At 40.2% G+C, this 25,771-nt stretch overlaps 2 protein-coding genes across 7 annotated transcripts in view; one reads left to right on the top strand and one right to left on the bottom strand.

Annotated features, from left to right (window-relative positions):
* The window catches only part of LOC117935725 (glutamate-rich protein 1), a 9,977-nt gene extending 1,921 nt beyond the window's left edge, over window positions 1-8,056 (bottom strand). Inside the window, exons 1-5 of one of the 2 annotated variants that reach the window (XM_034858147.1) lie at window positions 7,986-8,056; window positions 6,743-6,883; window positions 6,436-6,582; window positions 2,341-2,703; window positions 242-433 (exon numbers count right to left, since the gene is read on the bottom strand). In XM_034858147.1, the coding sequence (XP_034714038.1) occupies window positions 242-433; window positions 2,341-2,703; window positions 6,436-6,582; window positions 6,743-6,883; window positions 7,986-8,004 (862 nt within the window). In that variant the 5' untranslated portion in view covers window positions 8,005-8,056. Of the gene's footprint in view, window positions 1-241; window positions 434-2,340; window positions 2,704-6,435; window positions 6,583-6,742; window positions 6,884-7,538; window positions 7,867-7,985 lie in introns of those variants that run through there. The other variant, XM_034858146.1, reaches the window with a different exon arrangement.
* A 24-nt stretch (window positions 8,057-8,080) lies between these two features.
* Window positions 8,081-25,771, top strand: part of dlgap2a (discs, large (Drosophila) homolog-associated protein 2a) — a 143,003-nt gene continuing 125,312 nt past the window's right edge. For all 5 annotated transcript variants that reach the window (XM_034858118.1, XM_034858117.1, XM_034858116.1 and 2 more), the window contains exons 1-2: window positions 8,081-8,538; window positions 18,403-18,457. In XM_034858118.1, the coding sequence (XP_034714009.1) occupies window positions 8,521-8,538; window positions 18,403-18,457 (73 nt within the window). In that variant the 5' untranslated portion in view covers window positions 8,081-8,520. The remainder of the gene's footprint in view (window positions 8,539-18,402; window positions 18,458-25,771) is intronic.

Genomic DNA, 25,771 nt, shown 5'->3' with positions numbered 1-25,771 from the left:
CCCCCCCCCCCCCCTCAATCCTCCTCAAAAGCTACAGACACAGAAATGGCACATCCTGAGGAAAGAACAACATGTCATTGGACCGTTAAGTGCCTGGGGCAGATCCCAGCAAGAAGAGGCCAGTATGGACAGGGATTAACGTAAATGTAAAAAGCTGGGAGCAGCATTTTCATGTGATGTAACCTTCATGACTTTTAATAACTAACTCCCTCAGTCTTAACTGGATGGATGCATCACTGACCTGCAGACATAGGAGAAGTGTTATGGAACTCCTCCAGTGCCTTTTCCAGTTTTTCTGTCTCCTGCTGCTGAACAAAGGCCTTGAGACTGTACAGCTGCTTCAGGACAGAGGAGGAATGCCATCCGGGGGTTATGCTGCTCAGAAGGTCATTCACTGTTCCGGACAGGGGAAGCTTGTCTACACGCAATGAGGCTGGAGGAGCACGGCAGAAGTGAGAGATGCACTGTTTATTTAGTATTTGATCAACCATTAGAGTAGTGTAATCCAACTGGAGCTCACAAAACCAGACATGTACCTTTAAAAATTGCACCCAATTTACAGCAACAGTTTAATCATTTCACATCTTTACATGTATAACCGTTGCCCTGGATACACTTAACTGGCTAGACTCAGTGACATCACAATTGTTTACAAAGCCATTCTGGGTTAACCTCATGTCTGTGCAGTCTTGCCATTTATTATTAGTCTTGCTCATTTATAAAGGCTGTTCTACCAGGTACCAAGGTCACAGGAGCTTTCATAGCCTAATCTTCAGTACACCAGGTTGGCTGAATTTTGTATCGTCAGTCTGCTGCGACTGTTTCATTGAATCAATAGTTAAAGAGGAATAGAGTAATTGAAATTACACGAGTGTCCTGGCCAAGACAGGCAGCAACACAATTAAAAAAGTTAAAGATGTAAAACATAACAATTCACAATGAAAATACATTATTAGTTACAGGATCATAAAAATGTCAAAATATTTATCAATGTTTGTCAGAAGTTATCTACATCTGGGATCAAACAGATCAATCAGCCAAAATAATATGGTATGTATGTGTAATTTAAAAGCATCTAATGAGACCAACTGACAACGGTTCAGGCAATTTTGAAAAACATTCCGTCAACATAAGTGTTGATGGTAAATATAGTTGACTGATGCAATAAATTCCTTGCTATATTGGCCGAGAAAAAAATTGTGTCTCATTACGCATCCAGTGACGTGAAAATTGGAGATAAGGAAGAATAACAGAACCAAGGAAGATCTAAAGAACAGCCAGATGACGAGTGAGTATTTTTTTTTTTTTTATGTAATGCTGTTGTAAGCTATTTTGTTGAGTTGCAAATTAACAAAATCCGTGAATTTAAGTTGGGCTTTTATTTTGCAATGTTAGAACAGAAGTAGTGAAGCTATAATGTGCTGCCAATGTGAAAATAATAAAGTGTTGTTGCCGTCTTGGTTTATGCTGGTTCAGTTTACGGAGCCTCTATGTTTTTGTAAAAATAGTCTGCATTGATATAGGCAAAACTTGTTACTTGCTAGACTATGTTTTAGATGGGCATCAATAGCTTGTGCTTAATGCGTTCCTGACATGTAGGCTGTGCCGGCACGGCTCCGGGAGCAGGAGAACTAAGCTTTCTCGGTCAATTTGGCGCACACTGAGAAACGTATTGCTTCAAATGACTACATTTACCTTCAACACGGATTAGACATTCACAAAAGAGTTGGCAAATGTCCTTTAAACACGATTTAATTGTAACTTTTATAATATCTGAAGCATTCCAAAATTTGAAATAGTGGGCTATCTCGGCTTGGTTTAATTTAAAATAAACGTTAAATAAATCAAAGCTTTTGACAATTGTTACTACTCGAAGCTCAGATATAGGCGCATCTGGCAGCTAAAAAAGCTCACACACTTAGGTTTCTCTATCTAGTTTATTTTAAGGGTACTGCAATTTTAGCTTTTATAATTCAACTACTGATACTATGTTTTTAACTATTCTGTTTAAATGTGACATCACATCTCAAAAAAGTGCAGATGTGCAATGGCAAAAGTGCAAAGTGCAGTGAATTTTGTCAAAAAAACGTTTTTATTAACATGTTTGCAGCATTTTGCAAATTGGATTATGTGTTTGTGAACTACATCTGCAAAAGCCATCAGATGTGTGCATCAAATACCCAAATAAATCAGAAATCAAAACTGCTTGGCAGGGTGTTACATGTCCAAATATTCACATTTAAGGAGCACAAGCTGTAACAATTGCTACAAGATTCAGCACAGAGAACGTAAGAAACTAGCTGATCCAAAAAGAAAAGCACCGCTCTGCTCAATACTTACAATCTGACATATAGATTTCCATCGTAGTCCTGAGGAAGTCTGACACCTCAGCAACTCTCCTCTCATTATCCTCCTCCTCACCCCCCTCATCCTTTCGGTATGTGAACTCCAGGGCAGCGGCCTGGGGAATCAGACCCATGGAGAGCAGCTTCTCTTTGTGTCGTTTCTTCTTCAACTTCCTCTTCTTGTTCCTGTTAATGCCCTCTCCTCCCTCATCTACAGTGTTGTTCACTGGAGCTGCTCCATCTTTCCCAGAGTCTTGATGGAGGGTTAGTTTCCTTTTCCTTCTCCTCCTTTTTCTTCTATATTCTACTTCCTCTTTATCTTGGTCTAGTTCCTCGTTGCTGTCATGGACGCGCTCCTCTGTGGGCAACAAGATGATAAACTCTTGATTAGTTTAAAGATGCCATGCCACACATATTTCATTGCTTTGTGGTTCTACCATAGACTAAAAATTGTTTGTAGAAAAAGTGCCTTGGTTACCTTGTTTCAAGCCATTTTAGTGTGGTATAGAAAGCCTGCAGGAAGACTCAGCTCAATTTGTGCCAGTTCTCATTAATATTAAATGAGCTAAGCTGCTTGACTCTGATTGGCTAACAGTAAGCCATTGAGAGCCTGGCTATCAGCATCCTTTACCCATCACAACTGTGTGAACTAATGAATAGGAATGAGCTCAGGTAACATGACGTCACACTGACCAGCTTTTGTGATTGGCCTGATTTCTCTGCGTCTTTCTTTTCAGTGACTAGAGCTCACAGAGGAGGTTCCAGTTCATTTTCACATTCACAACATAACACAAACATGTATGGACATATTTCAAAAGATTTAAGTAAAAACAGTTTTGTGTGGCAGGGCACCTTTAAAAACATTGTTAAACTTAATGAATGCATTATTCTGCATATTAAGAGTATAGGTGTATAGTATATACCTGTACTAGTAAAATCAGAAGTATAAATATTAGATTCTTGTGTTCACATTGTTCATAAAACAGATTCTGTGTCACATATTGGAGGTGGGTGGGATATGTCTGATAATGTGGCACTGAAAATAAAGTTCACATTCTGTACACCGTTTACCATGGAGCTTTGAAGTTCATCACTGGTTTTAAAGGCCCCACTCACCGTTGTGAACTGTATGAACGTGTTGGACGGCCTCCTCTGTCAACACGTAGACTGAACCACTGGCTTATCCTCATATAGAGGGCTGTTTTAAGTCTACTTCCATCCTACGTTCTGACCTATATCAGTGTAAATAGTACTGGGACTCAAAATCTTCGTTCCCAGGATGTTTTCCTTCTGTCTGTTTCAAAGGTTAGAACTGAACTGGTGAAAAAGCTGTTTAAGATTGCTGCTAACACTCTACCTGGAACGAGGTGCAGAAATCCATGAAACTTAATGAGCTGGTCACATTGGTCGCTTTTAAGAGGATGTTAATTGAGTTGGAGGCAGACACATCAGGGTCTGATGTATTTGTTTGTTGTTGACTTGGAATGATTTGCTGTTTTACATTTGTATCTACTTTGCGTTTGGGTGTATGTGTGGTTGTACTGCTGCCCCCCCCCCCCCTCGGGTTGAATAAAGGTTAAAAATAAGAAGTGAGAGCTAAGCACAGGTTGTATAAAACTAGTGGCTAAGAGAGAGCAGGTTTCCCTCCAGCCAATCACTGCACCAGATGATTCCACTTATTAGATGCGTTTAGCTGATTGCATTCTAATCAGCACAATCAGCTGGTGTGGTAACTGATTGAAAAGAAAACCCATGGGATCTTGGCCTCACATGGAACAAACTTAAGACTAAAAGGTGATTAAAGTACAGAAGATGTTATGTGTCTGGTGACAGAATAGCAGACACAATCATATATTCAGTCTTTAATTGTTCCTGCAATTATTATGTACAATGGATATACATCTCCTATTCTGCTTTTAACAATTTCCCTTATTTTTAATCCAGAACCTCTGAAGAAAGTTGAAATAAAAACTGGGCCAACGCTGAGGTTCTGCATTAGCTCGTCTTGGCGCCCATTCCTCCTACTTTATGGAAATCATAATTGGTGCTCCTGCAGTTCTATTTCAGTTTTGCTGTTAGATTTACTTCGCTGTCGTTTTTTCAGTTGGTTTCCTGGTTAAAAAAATGGTGTCTGTGTCAAATCGCTCTTCTGTCGGGTATGTATTAGTACGTAAATCTTAAATTGAATGACTAGAGCTGAACTGTGAGCCCATACAGAAACGCAGCTCTCGCTGGCTGAGCCGCTCCCTCTCGACCTGGCTACACCTCCCTCTGCCTAACATCTCAAGAAGCATTGAGAGGTCAACCGCTCCCATTGAATTCTTGGTTCACACTAAAGGCCATTTTATGCTTCTGTGGAGGTTCCCCGCAGAGCTTTTGTGCTTGTGCGTTGGTGTGTGCGTCGAGGCGGCATGTGTGTGTGTGGGGGTAGTGTGTGGTAGAGGGAGAAGTGAAAGTGTGACAGCAATTAGTTTAGGAGCGAGTACTCACTGAGTAATAGTGAGAGAAACAAAGTGTCTCCCATGGGCTTTCGGACTAAAGTGAGACGTTAACGCTCTCCTTGATTTCATGTTGTTTATGGAGAAGGAGAACCAGGAAATGAGTCAGGGGAAATGCAACGCTACCAAGCCAGGGCCGAGAGACATGCGTCGCCAAGACGTGTAGTTACATGTAGAGGTGCACGTCAGGCTACAGCGTAGACACAGAGGGGTGTGTGGGGGTACGCCGTCGATGCAGAAGCATAAAAACGGCCTTAATGCAGTGGCAGTGCAACAACCACCAACGCTGAAAAGCAATTCAAGAGAGACCCACTGTTCAATTTAGTGTATTACCAATTGTAGTGAAAGGCAAACAAAATACACATACAGGACTTGTCTATATCAGAATCAATGAAGCAAAAGGGAAAATTAAAAATCGGGAATTTTACTAATTCTGCCTATTTGTGGTATATAAAACATAAACCAAATGATGTCACATCAATAAAACAATAGCTCAGCACAGAGGAACAGATAATTACTTCAAGCCCAAATGGACTTCCTGTCATACAGTACAAAAGAATTGAGAAAAACACAAAAGATACATATTATGCCTTGCTATGATAACTTAAAGACAGTAATGCACACTTTGTAAGTCTAGAAAAAGTGTTTCCACTGGTAGCCAAAGGATAGCCACCGCAGTATTAGGATAACACAGATCTGCCCATAAAAATAATTGACCAGAGCCGATTTTTGAACTGATTAATCCCTACAACAGCACATCATTATGGAAGCAGTTTTCACATGACGTATGTTTCCAAATCTTACTGTCTAAGACTATAAGTTCAGACTGCACTGGAATAGTGTAAACACAGTGTGGAGATACATCTGGTAATTTAAAATGACCAAAGAGGTTGTCTTATTCACTTTTATCAATACTATATCACACCAACTAGTCATTGATCCTATTTTATTATGTTGATAAACCCAAGCTGCCCTTAAACAGGACTTTGGATTGCACTTTCCATCAGGGCTCAGAGCCCGCTAAATTAAAAATGAGTTCAATTAAGGAGCTGTTTGGGAAACGAGTGCAATTAATCAAAGTTAACGCTCATTTATAGTTGGCTGCGCTGCCTCAGCCAACAAATCTCTTCTATTTCATTGAGGTACAGCAAAAGCCTGTCAGGTGGATTGAGGTCTGCATTAAGGATGATGATGCGTACAGAGATGCATGTAATGAGCCAGAACTCTTATTACAGTCTAGGCATTCTACCGGTTCATGACAAGAGAAGTGCAGATGGAGCACAGACAAAATAAACAGTCTTTGAATGTCGCTTATCAACTGCAGCGTGAATAAGTTGTATGATTTCTCTCAATAGACAGATCAAAGTGAAAAACACCCAGGCTCAAACACCATCTGTGCTGCATTCAAGATTTCATTTTTTCAGATACACACTTGATTACCACCGTTTGCTTCCACTGTGTGGCAGAGGCAATCAAGAATAGTGAGTTTAATTCATGACAGAGCCAACCTGGATTGACCCAGTGCAATAAATCTCTCTTAGCTTTATGGTGCACAGCAAAAGTCCATAAATGTAAGATTATGGTTGTCTTACCAGCAGGGTCCTCAGCACAATTTATGCTTTCTAAATGCGGGGGTGTGACAGATTTCTCTGAATCTGTCTTGTAATCTGCAGGAGGAGGTAGAACTGTGTACACCCGCCTGACCTGATTGGCTGTACTCTGTGTGGTCCCTGCATCTCCTGAGACAGACATGGCAAATAAAAGAAGTTATAAACTCCAATTGTCAGCAGTAGGGTGGTGGCAAATATGCAGGTTTGGTGTGTTGGTGTGTGAATGTGTGTATTATAAAAGTACTTTTGTAAGCAGCGAGTTAAACTGTTGTACTGAATATGAACTCACCAATGACAGTGTCCTGTTGAGAGGCTTTTCCTTTCACATCGTTTTTTCTGGATAAGACATCTAGAGTGCATGGTGGGCAGGGATCCTTCTCCCGTTTGGGAGCTGCAGGGTAAAGCCTTTGGAGTACTTTTGTTTGAAATACTTAGTGACACAAGAAAAAAGACAAAATCAGAGATACCACAACTTGTTAATCTGATACATTGTAATTGTCAAATATAATACTATTAATCTTTAACCTAACATTTAACAAAGAAAATCAAATATAGTGTGGGCTACATACTAGTGATCAAACGTATTTTTGATTTGATTTTTGATTGAGCACAACATTATAATTGGTGTTGCTTGATGGGCTATTTGCATAGTTGCTATATGCATTACTACTACCACTACTCGTACTAATTATATATTATGGTTATTATATACGCCGTGAGGCAGCACGTTTAAATAGCGTTAATAAATACTGCTTAAAATATAGCAACATCAGTCTGTCAGATATAACCAGAAACCAAGTTTAACCTGAACGCGAAATTGAAAGGTTGTCGTATACATTTAACGTAATCTGCTGTCGACACATTCGAATGACGGTACATCGGTCTCGGAGTGCAGTGCGAACACTAGCTAACTGTAAAGTTAACTACAATCCGAAAGTTGAACACGTGCATTTGTTTACAATATAGCTAGCTACAACCCACACAACGCGAGACTAAAAGCTGCTAGCTAGCTACTCTCGCTAACTAACTTTAGTTGCATACAACACGAGATGAATATTGTTGTCGACGCAGCTAGTGATGCTTACCGTCTTTCCTACGTGCCATATTGACATTTAAATCTTCGTAGAGGCGACGAGGACGGAGACTTCAGTGCAACATGTGACTGTAGCTAGTTTATATGCTAGCAAACAAGCGGAGTTAGCTAACCAGCCTGCTAGCTTTTAAAATTAGCTCGCTTGATAACAGAGGTTTAACACGTCCGTGAAATGATTGAGCTATGTAACATTTCGTTTTAAAATAGCATATGGAATAGCTAGAGCTAATTAACTATACTTAAACAATACTAAAAATGCAAGTTAGCTACGCTCATCAAAGTGCAAGAATGCTTGGACACCTCTTGCTGCGCTCCGCACAAGGCATAGACTGCCTGGTAACACTGACTGGATAGTAACCTCGCTTGGTGTAGTCGCGCCGATTCACATTCAAACTAATGTCAATTTAATGTAACATTAGTTGTCAGAAAGGATAAGTACCCTTTACATGATCCATCATTACATTGTTTTAATCTGTAAAATCCATTCTTCAAATCGGCATATAAAGGAGCCTTGTTCGGTTTATATACAGAATATCATAGCTGTGTGTTTGAAGAAAAACATATACTGACATCACATTTTTCCAAGGCAAATTGCTTCTCTAATATTAAATGAAAGACGAATAAAATGTGACTCAGTGTACTTCTTAAATCCCTCGCATGCGTGTGTCCCTGCCACAACAATCAAGTCCAATTTGTTTATAGACAGTTCTATTGCCAACTTTCTTTCATGAATGTGATGAGAACGATGCATCAGACTAGAGCTCCCCATGTGTTTGAATCCTGTAAGAACAGCGGTTTGGGGCGTGCGCACACTGAGACGGCTGTAGGACGGAGTGGAAGCGAGATGAGAATACTAAGTAGGCACCTCATGGCTCAGCATCAGCACCGGGCTGAGTTAGGATTTGCGCACCCTCAAAACTTGGCTTGGGACCTCAGCATGTGAACGGGCTTTGCAGGAGGAGGACCCACCTAGGATGTCAGCTCTGAAGAAGGTAAAGCCCCCCTCTCTCTAATTAATCATTGATAACATATTCAACTTCAAAAATATAACATATGCAGGATTCAAAAATCGTATATATAATCTTTTCACAGCAAATGAGAAGATGCATGCAGTTGTGAAAATTGGGTGTTTAAAAATTAAGTGTTTATTGGTCTGATGAAATTGTCTTAATTGGGCATGGTAATCAGACTCTTGGACTTTTGGCTTTTTTTAAATTGATAACAATGTAATGCCTCTCCATAGTTATTTAAGCTATATTAATACAAAAAAAATCAAATTTATTATGCCAAACATCACAATAAACAAAATATTATGCTTTTTTTTTGCATCACTTTTGCATGCACATTCATTTTGTTCACCACTCCTCTGAACGGCCTCACAACTGTCATTTCTGCACTTACATTCATCCCAGTGGAGGAGGCTTGGATGAGAAGCATTTCAGGCAGAAAAAAAGCCTTCTTAGTACAAGACTAACTTCTCAAATGGATGTTACGTCAGTTTGTCATGTTGAACTGTATACCATGTTGACTGTAGTCTCTGTGGGAGTATGAGCTTCACTGAATATATATCTGACGAGCCCAAACCCAGCACTGGTAATCTTCATTGAGAGTGGGGCTCCATAGAGCTTAATGAAAGGAGAAGGCATTGGATGAGCAGTGGGTTTTGTCAGAATCAAAGAACTACACAGACCTGTGTAAACATGTTACATAATGCCTTGCAGTAAACAAGGCATTGAACAGCATATTTTCCCACAATTCCCACCAGCCTTCTGATTTATCAAGTAGTGAGACTTGTACACCTGGGAATGGGCGATTACCGGTGTAGGAATCAAGCCTCTTCTGTTGTTGAGGATATTGCAAGATTGGAAAAAGTTATCCCCCTGTTTGTGTGAAAAGCTTGTCATCACTGTCAGTTGTACACTGACACATTGTGTTGTTTAAGATTCATGGCAGTTGCCATTATTGATGTTTCAGCTCCGATCAATTCCCATGATCGAGCGACACAAAAAGAAAGGAAGTTGTATAGAATGCCTGCTTCAGCACTGCCGCCGAATCCACCGCAAATCCACAGTACTCAGCACGCACTGTGAGTGACAAAGTGCTGGCTGCCAGCACTCCCATAGTCACACATTATAATCACAGACGTGCTAAAAATAGGAAACCATATTCATTGCAACGCTTTAGAAGTTCAATTGAGTTATTGCTGTTTTGCCCCCGCAGCTAGGAGTTTTATGTTGTACTCCTACTGTGCTCAAGAAGAAAAATCTTTATTTTTAGAGAGAAGTGGTCAGCAAGCCTTTCTTCAATGGCACAGCTGCTTGGGTGAAACATTGATGTTCAAGTGATGAACTTTTTTCACCCCCCAGTCCCTGAACCTAAGGGTGCACTCCACAGCAGTTCATTCGTACATAGAAACTGCATTTTCTGCCACAGTAACAAGCATGTTTTATTTCGGGTCAGAGAAAAGTGTCCAATGTTCATTTATTATGCAGGTGGAGAGAAGGGCTATAGCAGTCAGTAGCAAACACAATTACTTTAATCAATAAGGAGGGTAATTGACAGTATCTCTGTGTGTATTGCGTTGGCGTGCCTGTGTAATATGCACATGTAGCTTGTGTAAACCAAAGAGAGAGGGAACATGTGGTTGAACAGGTGGAAAGGGAGATATACATGTCACCTCTGTAAGTCCTTATGTGACTGAAAAATAAATTACTTGTTACTTTCCAGCTTCAGGGGGGCTCCACCTTTCACCTCATCCACATCACGCCCTCTGCTTTAAACCAGACTTTTAATGAAAGCCTGATTATTTATACAAGAAATCTTTACTCGTGGCTTGTTTAACTCAGTTGGTGGAGCAGGCACACATGTATACAAGTTGACTCCTCGACGCAGTGGCCGCGGGTTTGACTCCGACCTGTGGCCCTTTGCATGTCATTCCCCTTCACTCCCCCCTTTCTTGTCTTCATCTTTCCTGAGGAATTAAAGGCATTAAATGCCCCAAAAATAAACTTAAATAAAAGAAATATTCACTCATTCTACCAGCTAATATCTTAACTTACGGAGAAGAAAGCGTACAAAGAATAAAGGACAAAATGAACTAACTGGACATATTTACCCCTCAGAGGCACTTTGGAATTGAAGGCAGCTCGTTTCCAGATATTTCCAATGCTGATGTCAAATTGTTTATATGCAAACACACATGCCCACACACACAGACAATCACAGAGTTGTCAATGGGAAGCTTGTGTGAATTCTGCCTACCTGGCAGTGACATGATAAGGCTCTCATAATCTGTTTGAAGATGCATAGAAAACTTGAAATGCTACATTTATGTGTGTGGCGATGTTATTTTGGTCTACAGGGGAAGAGCAGCAGCGGTGAATGTAGACAAGTCCAACTAAAAGTACATCTTCAAATATTCAGCAGGCTCTTTTCTTTTTCATCCACTCAACGTGACCAATGTGTTTCGGCTTTCTCACTTCATGTCCTATTCTTCTTATCCTTCTTCACTCTCATTTTAATACTTTCTCTTACCTGCGCATGCATCTTATTCACCTTATTTCTTCTGTCTCGGTTTTATGTCTCTATTCATTCTCTGATGAATGCCCCTCTCCTCCCCCCACATCTGTAATACTTTGGCTTCCGGAGAGGGACGCAGAGGGAATGTAGGGGCTGGATGGGATCCAGATTTATAAATCTAATAATGCACGAGAGCCAAGTGTGTGTACTGTACAGTATGTGATTTTTGTGTGTGCGTATCTTTGTATACCTGTGCACCAACACTGCATCCTTTATCATCTTTTATGCTGGGGTGGGCACAGATCATCCAGGCGGGTGGGTGTCATTGCACATTCTCCCATGGTTATTGTTACTGCAACCCTGCCACATAGCCTTAAGTCAGATGGGACTCATTACAAGGTCCATTAGCAAGCTGGTATACTATCTGTAACCATTCCTCTCTGTTCTAATTGTCATAAACACACACAGTTTAAGCCTAGTTTGTAATATCATAATTTATAAGGATTTTACCAGACTGCCTTTGTCAGCCAGATGAGTACATTTTCATCTTAACAGCAGCTGTCTTTAATAGCTGGCACAGCAGAGAAAGGAGTGTCTCTTGTCAGCTGTATGCCTTTGAAACTCTTTGACTGGAAACAAAAGTAAATCATTTCATGGTCTTAAAGGAATTATAAATGTGTCCCTTAAGGCCCACTGTCAAAATGTGAAATTTGATACTAATGCAAGTGTACCCCGTACACTCCAATTGTACTTGAGGTCTGCCTTGTAAAGGATTACAGTTGGCAAAAGGCCCAGCTCTTTTAGAACCAGCACTGTACCAGATCCTTTAAACCGAGAGATGAACTTGAATATATTGGCAGCCCAATCTAACAAAGGACACCAAGGCAGCTGATTTGTTGATTGGGACAGGTCTAAGAGATTTGATTAAGCTCCAGAGAATTACTTAGTACTTCAGTCGCTCCAATGTGGTCAAGTTGTTTAACATAAATGGCAGTTTTTCTTTTAGAATTCCCTTGTTGCTTTTGTTCATCAGACATGGATGTATGCTGCTGCTGCTATGATTACTGTGCACCTATGCGAGTTTCAACTTTTAGAGAGCTTATCATTGGTCATTTCCGCTCTCCCCCTCCAACCTTTGGCATCTGCACTTTTGGCATTAATAATCGGAATTCATGTAGATTATCTCTTGATGCATCATGCTAGCATTCTTGGTAAAAGTTTGAACCTCTGTCCAACCCATAGAAATATATAAAGGTGGATGCCGTCTCCACTTCTCCTCAATGTAAAAAAATGAAGCCAAAATATCCCGGATACAGGCGCTGCCATGTTGCGCTGGTCATCATTTTGGCTGCTTGTCATTTATAGCCAAAGTTTGCGCACTAGTTATTGGTGATGGAGCAGCGTTATCGAGGTCCCGCCCATTCACCCGCCTAACTCAATCGCTAGTCAATTACAGCTTTTAATGATGTTTTTGAAGTCCTTGTGTTACACCTCATTTTAATAGAATGAAAAAACTAATTTAAACCAAAAATGAACACTTGAACTTACATCAGTGTGATAAGAACTATCTAAAATGACAGAAACCCTCTTGAAAAATTGATTTTAAGTGTGTTTTGATTTTGATGTCCTATCTGCTTACATGGAGGGTGCAGGGTTTATGGCCTATACTTCAGCCAGCCACCAGGGTGCGATCAAGATGTTTTGGCTTTCCTTTTGGCCGTAATGCTGTTGGAGGAAGTTGGAGGTTGGAACTGGGAATGATATCCCACTATTGACTGCGTTCCAGTAACAAGTCAGAAAACTATTATATTTAACGTGGTGGGAGGACTCTATACAGGTCAGCCATTGCTAGCAATACCAGTTGATAACAATGCATTATGTGGTATTTTGCACATGTACAAGTTGGAGCACACCATATGGTCCAGCCCTGCAAACAAGTCCCTGCACTTTCCGGATGCACAACTTGTCTTAATGCATGAACATCTGGAGGAGATCTCAGCTTCCCATTTTCCCTTTCATCTACATGCCTACCCATGTCTCTGGTCGTGCATATTCCAAATAAGTGAAGTAAACGTCAATATGTTTTAGGACAGAGGTTTACTAAAATGTGTGGGTATGAATGGGTATCTCTGAGACTGAGAGTGCCAAAAACTTTACATTTCATATTGATGTTGTTCCTATGATGGTGGAGGGTATTGAATGCTGAAATTAATGAAAGCTACATATTTTAGAGAGATTAATTTGCACACAATGCTTTGTGGAACTTAAAGTTGTGAGTTGTTACTGACAGTGTTAGAGAGGTGTCAATTTTTAAGGGCCCTATGTGGTATTGTACTATTTGACTGCATTGTATTGAAAGGTTTTCTAATATTTTGTACACTTCTGTGTGTCGTGTCTCTTTAGCTTTTTGCTGGGGTGAGTGGTTACAGTGCAAACCTTATCTCCTGCTCCATCGGCACACCACTGCATTTGTTAGCTTGCCTGGGTAAGAAGAGAGCAGGCAGCGCTCAAGGCTAACAGTGGGGTGACTCCACTTCCCGTCCGTCCTCTCAGATCTCCATTAGATCACCAAGAGTTGCACTCTGGCTTTCAGCTGCAGGCGCCAAGATATCCTATTATACACTTCCACTTGTGATAATTGCCTGTACCCAGCAGTAATAGTGTGGGGAGATAAGTAGTGAGCCTGGATGTCACGTGTGCACATGTGTGTTTTCTGTGGCCGGGATGTAGACAAGTACAGTATTTGCTTTGTGAGCATCCTGAAACAGCACAAGGACAAGAGCGGTTCTTGTTGACCGCTCTCAGCCATGGACAAACAGGCTACTTTACCCACAACCTTAAATCATGTGCAGAGCCATTGAATAAACCTGGTGCATTGGAGCCTGACTTGTTTTTATGCAGTTACACCAAAGTCTAGTACAACCAGGTTGACAGGGGTCACCACTGGGAAAAGAATAAGAAGTTCAACAACCAGAAACTACTTTACTTGAACCTACCATTTAATGTCAAAAGTTTGCTTTTATGAGCATCAGGTTGTGTGTCATTTCAATCAGAGAGGCTATTTCTGATCCTCCCTTTCCAGTCTGATGAGGCAGGCTCCATCAAACAGTAGATAAAAACCATCTCCCAGACAAATGGACTAGTTGGGGGGGGACATTTTCAGAGCGAGCTATCAGAGAGAAATTCTCTCATGGACTCAAATGGTGTGTGATTCATCTGAGTCGGCCCATTTGATTGTTCATCTCAGTCGATGAGCATGCATTTTGTTGTTCCTCTCTTCATCTGCTTCTGTCTTAACAGTCTTTGTGTTTGATTTATTGAAGGGTATGTGATGATGTGGGGTTATTTTAATTCTAAAGGCCAGGGGAGGTTTATCAGGATGTCTAGTATCCTTGATCTGGGAAATAAGTGGCTTTAATAAAAAAAATAAAAAATCTGCCTGCCTCTATGGGAATTTACCATAGGGGTGTGTATACTTATGCCCCCTGTATTTTAAGAAAGAACATTTATTTATTTACAATACATTATTCATTCACAAAGAAAATTGGTGTTCTTAAAAGGTTGAATTTTCCAAACAAATTAGAATTAAGATCACTTTCCAAAACATGTTTTTTTTATTTTATTTTTTATACACCTTTATCATGTGTTTGTAAACTTATTCTAGCCACTGTACATCTGTAATAGCACAAATATCAGGGGGTAACTTGTTCCAGAGTCTCGAGGCAGCAACTGCAAAAGCCTGTTCACCGCACCGTTTATACCTTGATCTTGGCACTTCTAAAACTCGCTGATTTGAAAAATGCAATGACCGGTTGTGCTCTCGCAAAGTAAAAATTTCAGACAAATACTCCGGATCCATGTAGCTAATTGTCTGCTTTGTCCAAGACATGTAACTATATTGGAACCAACAATCAAAAAGTTGTAGAAAAAAACCATGCATTAGCCTTGTTTTTCAGATTATTCTCCGAAATGGATGCGGTAGTAGTGAATTTCCTAGTGCTGCTCACTACTCATTTTTATTAGATGAGTTGTTCTAGAAGTGGCAGAAGTTGATGCTATAGTAGACATAAGGCATATAAATATATATATATATATAAATTATGTTGATGGTTTATATCATATCTTGGAAACCTGGGAATCCAGTTTTGTAGCATTCTTGAACCAATATACTTAAAATACAGCAATTAAAAAGTAAATATTCATTAATCAGCATTTGCTTAATTCTATAGCCTGCTTGATGACCAGAATAGTGTCCTTTACTCTATGCTATTATCTGCTATTATCGTTTGCATTTGCAAGAGAAATGTAACAGATTGATAATACAGTTACTGGAAAAATCTACTTTAGGGGGGTTTAATGATCCACTATGTCTCCACTGAATCCCCACAGCCCCAGGCTACAAGAGAATGGCAACCAGTCCTGTTAGAAGAGCATGATGGTAAACTGCTGCAACGTTGCCAAATGGAGCCTTATATTAAGGCTTAATGGGTCTCAAAGACTCATTGACAAGATTGGGCTTCTTGTTGTCAGGGCACTGCTTTGGATTGTCTTTGAAGATTTATTTTACAAAAAACTGCAAAACTGTTAAATTAACTGATTTATTGGGTGATGAACATTCATTGAATTTTAATATAATCAAGTTTATAGTTTTCATGTATTTCTGGCCTTAAATAAAAATAATTAGGCTAGCCATTAACTGTGATTTGAATAAAAAAACCAACTATCCAATTCTATGAATAATGTTCAAAAAACAATCTGTGAAAATACCCAAACAATCCTAGGTTTTCGTATTTCCTGTTGCCCCAGTTGTGTATTGTCCTGCTGTGTCTTGTAAATCTGTCTTGTTAAAACAGGGTGAAATAAATCCTCTCTTATGCTCATCTCAAGATAAGCTTAAAAAGACAATCAAATGGACGCCCAACACATTTTCTCATGCGAAATTAGAATCCTTACCTTTCAGACTCCAATCCTTTTAAAGCGTAAATGAGAGGCAACTGACAGCTCTGTGTGTCTGTAACACTAAAGAGTGTCCCTGACAGTTTGTTTTCCACACTCCTCCAGTACAAGTCTGCCAGCCAGCCAGATAGTCAGCATCAATTATAACTACATCATGCAGCTGTGTAAGTCATTATAAACCAATCATTACATCTGTGGTCTCTGCATAGACCTACAAAGAGATTTGTCCCGTATATGTGATTTAAGAACATTTGTGGAATTCATATATCGGCAACTTATACATTTTAGTATAGCTGTTTCTCCCACTCCAATAGCTGCTTCAGAATCTCCATGCAGGTCTCTGGCCATTATCATCCTTTGCTGCACCTACAGTTTAACATCACATACCGTAGGCTATAATGATCCCTTTATCTCTGTAATTGTCACTCTCCCTTGACTGCATCCCACATTACTCATGAAGTGCTTTGCCTTAGAAAAAAGTCAAAACATTCCCTCTTTTAGTTTGTCTGTAAAAATACAGATCTGCTTTGATGACATTGTGCTGACATCTGTTCTGTTGATGAATTCCAGGTAAGTGTTTTAAGTCTTCTTATACCACCACTGGCACTGCAAAAATGTTATTATCTGATTATCTATCTTGTTTTCGCTCTTTAGTATTGTTTTTATGAATGAAACTTGGCTACTCACGTAGCAGAACACACAGCTTTATTTGGCAAGTTGAGGGCATTGATCATAAACTTGCACCTCTTAATGAACAGGCTTTTTGTATCAAGCTGAACCAAGCGGAATTCACAACTAGTTTGTCCAAACTAAAGAGTTTGTGACTCTGATTTGGAGCAGTCTTAAAAAAAAAAAACACAGAAAAAATTTAAAAGAGATTAAGGATACAATAATGTTCTTGCATGAGGCCCAATGACTGGGCAATCAAGCACATCTACCATGGAATGGCACCATAACAAGGTGTTTTAAGTAGAAATAAAGGTCCTGAGTTTAAAAGTCCAACATGAGCTGATTTGATTAGATTATAAGGACAGATGCAGTGTTTATATTAATGCAAGATTACCTCTCCTCTTAAGATGCTGATGATAAAGTAGAAAATGAGACTATATGATGAGAGTCTACTTGAGGCCCTCCTACCGAATGAATGATTTAGTTGGATGGTATTTCTTTGAATATCCCCCAGAAACAAGCCATTAGAGTTCCTTTCTATTTTTCTTTCCTGGTCTCCTATCTCTTTTCAAGAGGTAACATTTATGTATGCTCCTCTCTTTAATTTAAAGGGACACTTATCTGATTGGTCTTGTTCATTCTCGGAGAGAAATAATATCACAGAGAGACAGGAGAGCCTGACATAACCACCATGTGCAAATGCAAAGAAATGTTAACACTATCATGAAAAACAAAGTGGAGAAAAAGAAAAAGACAACCGTCTATATCAGAAAGTCATTTTGCACAGTGTGCCTGTCAGTCAGAGACGAAGACAACGAGGTAATGTTAGCACCTGCCGAGCCACCTCCGCATCTCCTTCTTTGTTTTGGGTCCCTGGAAATTCTGCATATTTGTGCCTTGTGAACACCAATAATGGTATTCAGCGTCACAGCAGTGCTTTCACAAAACTGTCATCGTACAAAGAAATGAGAAAAAGCATACTATTCAAACTCTTTACCTACAGAAGAAATGGTAGCAAAATATTTGCCGCTGAGATACAACTTAGGAAGGATTACATTTTTAATTAACTCCGCACAGAAAAGATTGTAAGCATGCATTATTGAGTATGACTTGTACTTGTGAAAGGTGCTATAATTGGCTGTTGTATTTGCTGCTACAACTTCCTGGCATGTGAAGTTGCTAATAGAGCAGAGAAAGCTTCTTAAATTTGGTTCGTTGATGTGACCACAACAGATCGACTGATAACACTGCCAACTTTTCTCCCATCTCAATCCAGTGTTGTTGTTTTTACATCGCTGTGCTTTTCCGTTCCAATGGATTCTAAGTGCATCATATTCTCCTTCACACTCCATTCAACCCACCTCTGACTGTTTTTCAGTTTGAATAAACCAGAGATACACAGTTAAAAATGAACTTTCGGCACACATACCGTATCCACACCGGGATCATCATTTAGTGCTCCACTGCTCTGATCACGGTGGAGAAGAAAGGTCTTAGATAAATATGGGAGCAGCTCCTTTTGATGCAAATGGTGTGAGAAATGGGGTATCTTCTGCTACTCTGTAATTGTGGGTTGCAGCATGGCTCAGTGCTTTTCCTCAGAGCTCCACCTTGGTTATCTGCTTTGAGCTGCGGCGATATTAACATCTTTCACTCTCTTCCTCCCTCTTTCTCCCGCTCTCTCTCCCCCCTGCTTTGTTGTTTCTTGGAAGGTGTTGCCAGGCATACTGAAGAAGCACTGCTGTATCTTCCCAGACAGGAACACAGGTAAGGGCCAAACAGATGTCCCCTCTCCAGGAAGCACACCAGTCACACACAGTGCAGAGACAGAAGGAGAGAGCCAGTCAGTGGGAGTAATGAGTGGGGGGTGATGCCAGGGGATGGATGCTCAGTGGACGGGTCCCATTTTCCCTATTTTCTGTCTATCTGTTTTGTATGTACATCTGTATATATGGCTTATACTGTACCTTGTCTGCTAGCCATACACTCCTTCTTGATGATGTTTTTCCCATAGTTTTTATGTAGTGAAACATCCCTTTTTTTACAATTTGGCCACAAACTGATCCCTTTATCCTTGGATGCTACCGCTAGCAAAATCAACATTTAAGATCACATGGGGTTCTCTGTGTGGCATAATTTTCTCAACTTACATGTCAGATTGAGGGAAAGATTTGGGTGCAGTTGTTGCGAACATGTGCTGATGACTGGCTTCTTCACATCATTGCAGGTTTGAAGAGGTTGCTGATGAAATTGAAGAGCAGGGGGATATACTCAGGTACCTGGCCGTAGTCCTCACAATAATGACTTCTTCTACTACTACTATTTTCTGTGCGTTTACTTTCGGGGCAACTTAACCTTTAACCTCTGGACTGCAATGAGATTGCATGCTCATGGGCTAGCACACCATCCATCCCACTAACAAATCCTCATTAACGATGCTCCAATACTTAACGGCTTTGTAGTGTTGTTTTTTTAATTTGTCAGACTCATGGCCTTTTTATCATCTAAAGGTAATAACTGCCTTCTTGCAGTGAACGTGGTCCTCTGTTTTGCACTTTGTTGCTGCAAATAGTACAAGACAATGTATTTCTCAGAAGCAAGATTAGAAAACTAACCACATACCCATCTCAGGTGTGAGACACATGCTGAAGAGTAAAAGCAAAGGCACAGCAACCTTGGCGATAGAGAGAGAGACTTGTTATGAGTTTCAGGTGTTGGAGCTTGAAACTTTGAGTTGCAACTGATAACTGTTAGGGCATCTTGCAGCTCAAAATTATTTTTTGGCAGCGCATATACTGTAGGGAAGATCACGTGCACTTAAACAGATAGGGAACCGGTACATTATCAGTTTTATTTTTGTAAAAATATGTAAAATATAAAATTTCTGCAAACCAGACCTGGGCCAAATTGTAATCCAATCCGCTCTGTTCATCGCTCTATTTAAAGGGTGCCAGGTGGGGCTTGTAGTTATGGAACAATTCTCTTTTTGTACCACACAAATTTAATCAATTACAGAAAGTATTTGAAGAGATTAACAAATGTTTGCTTAAGATTTTGTGATTCAACTTTCTCAGCAGGATGAGCTGCTGTGTGCAATTGCAGCATGAATATTGAAAACCCAAGGGTGCACTTCTTCACTGGTCTTAGAACAAGGTGTTCTGGCAGAGTGGACACTTATTAAAATAACCTTATAAAAACCTTATGAATATGGATGTGTGAAGCTCTGAAATGTTTCCAGGGATATTTGAGCAGACACTTGTCCGGGAGAGAGAGCTAGTTGTATTCTTAATTCATGATGTGTGTGTGTGCGTATGCACACATTAGTGTATAGGATACATTGTTTGCATTTGAATGTAGTTTTCACTACAAATGCTAAAATATTCCATTTCTTTTTTTTTTATAAAATGTTGCTTCTCCCTGAAAATGTTTAGATAGATCTGATAAATTGCAACAAACCTCAAAATACTTCCACCAAAGTTTATAGATCATAATTTGTCCTCCAGTTCCATCCCAAATACAGTCAGAGCCTTTGCTGAATGACTTCAGCACACTTACGCACAATGATAAAGTTGGGAACAACCTCAGTGCCCCCAGCAGTTTCTGTATTTATAGTCTGGATCAACGGAAGTACAGGATAATTGCCTGATGTGCCGGATGTTCACCTTCCCCTTTCTGTGTGTTGTCGTTGCAAACACCCCAGAGTGTTTTTTTTCTCCTATCCCAGAATGAATGTGTGGTGTAGCCAGACCTTCACTCCTCAGTGTTGTTGAGATAGGTTTAACAATGTGAGACTACTGTATTTATATTGTCTACCTTGGCATCCTGTTCCCATGTTAGTACAGCATGCGGTGTCAGTAAAAGCAAACACTGCATTGTGTCCATTTTAATTAAGCATTACTTCACTCTACTGATTGGATGATGTAGGGCGGTTACATTTGCATATGCTAAACAGATGGCATACATTAACACTGGCACTGGATGAGGATGCTCATTAGTGAGTACAGAAGTGTTGAGTCAGGTTTGGGTCTGCCTAAGGAGAGACATGAGTTGAAAGATTTTGTGTAGGCCGTGAGGAAGGAAAGGGTACAGTAGGAGGGGTGGAATATCTGCAAAATCATGAAGAGCAAGTAAGACTGGAAGAAACTTTGAAAATAATGGCCATAAAAAGATGGGTCTCCTCCTGGTGAATAAGACGCTGCATTGTGTGTGTGTGTGTATGTGTGTCCACATCAGTGTTCATGTGCTCTGCTTTACTACTCCATCGAGTGAGGGGCGCCCTCTCCTGGGCAGTTACACAGCTCTCACAAATCCATCTCCTTCTCAGAAACACATCCTTCAGCTGTTCCCCGCTTCTGATTCTCAGATTTTAAATCTTAGAAAGTGGAGGCATCAGGTTGATCGTAACCTTCCAGTCTCTCTGTAATCAGTGTGCCCCTCTGCGCCTAATGTACCCCATAAGCAGAACCCTTTCTGCTGATGAGAATTCAGCATTTGTAAACCACAAATTCACAGACTATTCCTATTTATAAACATTAATTGATGTGTGAATAGCTCACCATTCTTCTGCCATTTTTAATGTCCATGCTGATTTTATGGCATCCTTTTACCATCTCTTCCATCAACTGATCAGAGCCATTATCCGCTTTGGCATTTTGGGAAAATGTAACTAGTAATTTCCACTTATGTAATTCACTAGAACCTGAATTCTGACTTTTGGAAGATTTTTATGTATTGATACTGAGTACACGTTCATATCCACTGAATGCCAGTGGACACAATTATACCATGAATGCAAAGGTGCTATGAGAGATATGCTGAAATGTATTCTGGGAAGCCCTTCTATCATTCTTCGTATTTGAACCCTGCTGTTTTGCATTCGTTGCCTTATATCCTCATTGATTTTGTCACCCCTGAGTCTTACAACCCAATTCTACACACGTACACACAAACAAGTACACACAAACGTTACTCATTGCCTCCATTTACAATTCCAATGTGTTAAAATTTGTTAAATCCTGCAGTTGACATACTGTTATTGTTTATCTTGTATTTTCTGTTTGTTAAAGGGAAGATTTAAATGATGGCTGACACCAGTGCACAATAGCATTATCATCTACAATTTACAATAAATACAGCATATTTTTCCTCCAGACCAAACAAATATAATGTTCAGTTCAGAAGTAAGATGTATTAAAAAACAAAGCGGGATAAAGTCAGCCTAATTTGAGTTTTGTCAGTAGGAATAACCTACCATGGACATAATGAAACTGCAAATTGTATATATGTACAAAAACTGTAATATGAAAGGTTAACACTTCTCAGAGTATGAAAGCATTAGCATCATGTCATAGTGACATTTGAATATAATAAAGCTCAATAGTAAATACTACATTTGCTAAATACATTTCATGAATGTCAGTAACTAACTGCCTTACTGTACAAGGCAGTCAAAATGTTCCGTCTTTATAATTGAGCTTGTTAGCTCGAGTGCTAGTACAGTAGTTGGGTTGGGTTACACACTCACTGAAATGTTGTCTTTATTTAGCTAGCTAACTTACCACTACTGCTGCGTATTTTGTCGTCTCAAAGTGGAAGGGTTTGTCTGAGGACATGTTGCCATGGAAACAAGTTAGCCAGGAGGACTTCAGGGACATAAAAGATACGTTAGTTAGAAAGCAGGAGAAGTTTCTCGGAGATGAAAACTATAACAAAATATTGGATAATTGTGCTTTAAAGTCTTCTTAAGAGCATCATAACATGTTGTGTATACTTAATCTGAAGATCAAAGATACTGCCGGTGTCAGCTGTTGGAAAACTTTCTGAAGTCCCTGAACTACATCAGTCTAATGGCTTTTGTCTTTACCTTACTTAGCCTTTGTCCAGAGTCACAGCACGTCCATCTTAATGCTTCGCATGTCCTGCCTGAGCCTCACCGTCCCGCTGTGAATCTGACTGAAACAGGAGTGAATAAGCAGCTGCTCTATTAGCTTGAGTAATTAACGGTCGAGCTGTCGCTTTCCCTCTTTTGTCTAGCCTGCTTTTGTAAAGGCACACACACACACACACACACACACACACACACACACACACACACACACACACACACACACACTGTTTGTTACAGTGTATGCTGTAATTTGCTGGTGTCTACTGTTGCATCCTAGTTCAGAAGAGGTCCTCTCAAGTTGGAATATGACAGTAGACTCTCACTCAGGCTATCACAGTGTCACCTGGAGCAACCATTCAATAAAAGAGGCCACAGATGGCAGCCCCCATGCTAATCGTTCACCACTGTAAATCTACACACACACACGCACGCACGCACCCACAACACACACATAAACACACACACACTGTACATAGACACACACATGCTCAGTCATTCAGTGCTCGCATGCATTATGTGTCCTCCAGCAGACTGGATATCAATCTGTAGCAAAGCGAGACAACCAGGGAGAGCCTGTCTCCTTCTGATAGCGCTCAGAGGCCTTGATGCCAACTCAGTATGCTCTTCATACCCGCTCACCAAAAAAGAGAAACCCAGAGAAATGGGAGAGGCTGTAAGGCTGTATTAGAAAGCTATAAAGCATAAATAAGATGAATAGACTGCATGAGCAAAAGAGTAAAAAAAAAGAGATGAGTGAATCTGAAAAACAAGCAAGAAAGATGGGAGAATGAGCACGAGCTGACAAAGTTAAGAGAGGGGAAAGAGTTGCAGTGTGCTGAAGGCCCTCAGGAGGTCTCCTCATGTCTGCTAAACTCTCGACAAATCCTACACTATCTCTCCTCCTCAGCCTTCCCTACTTTTCTACTGTTAGTCTGTACCCTTGACACTCAACCCCCCCCCCCCCCCCCCCCCCCCCCCCCCCCCCACAAACACACACACACACTCCTGTTCTTTCCTCCTCTGCACTCCCTCCAGCACCGCCGAGGCATACCCAGTGGACTGTTACAAGAGTTGGTGTAGCAACACCGCCTTTTCCTCCAGGTCCCTGTCTCAGTGCAATTGCACAGCCACTGAAGCAAATTGATTGTAAACAAATACGACACAGAGGAATAATGGATCAGAGGTAAACTCATCAATACTTTTTGAACAGCTCCCATGTGGTATCAGAGATCTCAGAATATAGGGCATGCTGGTCAAAGTGCAGCTTAGATGAATATTCATGATATAGTGCCTGTAGATGTTTTGCCAGTTGTTGTTTGGCCACTGTTTATTTGTTTATTTGTCTGTATATTTGCACAGTTAGATAGTTAGAGATTGCGAAATGTACTATGTGATACATAAATACATACATACATACATACGTACATACATACATACATACATACTGTACATACATCATACTTTGATGATGCAGGTGTAATACCAGGTGTTAAATCTGCGGCCATGTGTTGCCAGTGCTGGATGATTGTTTGCTTGTTGTTGGGAGCCAGCATATTATTTAGCTGGTGTTGTTAGCAGGTTGGGTTTGTTGGTAGGTGAGGTTGTATGCTAAGTAGCTCAACTGCAGGTCACTGGTCAGTGTAAAACAGCATTTTGCTAGCTAAGGATGCCTTGACTCATGCATAACTTTAAATTGAAAAAAAATTTTTGTCTTTGTCTTTTTCGTTAAGAGAGGTCTAGGGACACAGTTCATGCATGAAAAACTTAGTTAATTAAACCTAATTAGGGGCTATTAGTTAGATGAGTAGAAATAGATCAACAGTAATGGTGGCTAGACCAATGAGCAGGCCATGGCAATCAGATGAAAGTTCCTATTAGGCCAATCAGAGGAGACTGGGCTTTTGTGGGAGAAGGGATTTAAGAGACAGGTGCTCCTACAGAGCGTTGCATACAAAGGTTGAATACAGGTTCAGCAACAGTTTTTTTTAAACATTAAAGCGTGCAAACACGTTCTAGTACAAACACAACGTGCAATAATATTCCTGAAAATGCTATATAATAGTTGCCCTTTAACGTATTTGTACAATAAGTGTGTTTTATCTATGTGTAGGGACTCTTGTCAATGAACTACACAGTGTCTGACTGGAGGACAGTTGGGCTCTGTGGACTGGCTGTCTCAGCTTGTCCCAAACATAATGAGCAAGCTGGGAGTAAGCTTTGATTTAACGCTGAGTCACTCCGTTCCAGGCTACACATTAACGGGTTGCAGACGGTGGCAGGAAGTGAAATAAATGGGAGGTGGTACCTTTGATTCCCTTTAGTGATATTTTATTAACATCTATAGGAACATTTCAATGGTTGACCGTCAACATCAATCCTGGAATTGACTAATTCCTTCTTATAGTAGCACGAAAGATAGCCGAGGGCAAGTAACATTAACTCTACACGCACAGCACGTTAAATAATATTACCGACAGAGACATTACGTTACTGGATGCAAGATTGCTTGTATTAAATGTAGTGCAGCAATCAATTGGCTAAATCAACTATTGAACAAGAGTTAATTAAGGCAGCGGTTTTACTGATTAGGAGCTAGGCTACAGGGTGTGAGTCGGCAGTGCATGCAGGTTGTTGGAAAAGAGAAAAGTAACTTAACTCCCCCTGAAAATCTTGTCTTTGCTGAGCTCCAGTAGTTTAACTTTTCACCTTGCTGAAGTGAAGTACAGGTTTTCTCCAGGACACTATGACATCACTGTTGGGTGGGGTTTGAGGTAAATCGCGTTTGAGACTTTGAATCAGAGAGGGCAGTAAAACACTGCTTCCCGAAATTTCAAATTAGAAACTTTGTCTCAACTCTTTTTGCTGCCATACGTTTGATAGATGTGTATCTATTATTGACATATTATAGATTTGATACAGGAAATTAGTATAGTAGAGTCCTACAGTCTACCTCAGCAGATGTCAACTGCTGTTTCCAAGACTGAGAATTAACTAACAAACTCAACCAAGCCAACATGGACAAACTCCATCTGTTGTGATGCCTTCGAAAGCTCCAAAACAGCCAGTTCCTGAAAACCATGCAGCTTGTTTTTGCAAATAGGATGGTTGTACTTATTTCGGTCTTCCTTGCTTCTTTGGTAAAACTTTTGTCTTTCAGTTGACAGTATGTATGTGTTTGCAAAATATTAGATACC

Source organism: Etheostoma cragini, chromosome 20 (genome assembly GCF_013103735.1).
Source record: "Etheostoma cragini isolate CJK2018 chromosome 20, CSU_Ecrag_1.0, whole genome shotgun sequence".
In the NCBI taxonomy this organism is placed as follows: domain Eukaryota; kingdom Metazoa; phylum Chordata; class Actinopteri; order Perciformes; family Percidae; genus Etheostoma; species Etheostoma cragini.
Note: the sequence above shows the minus strand (reverse complement) of the source record. Positions and strands in the feature narration are given on the sequence as shown.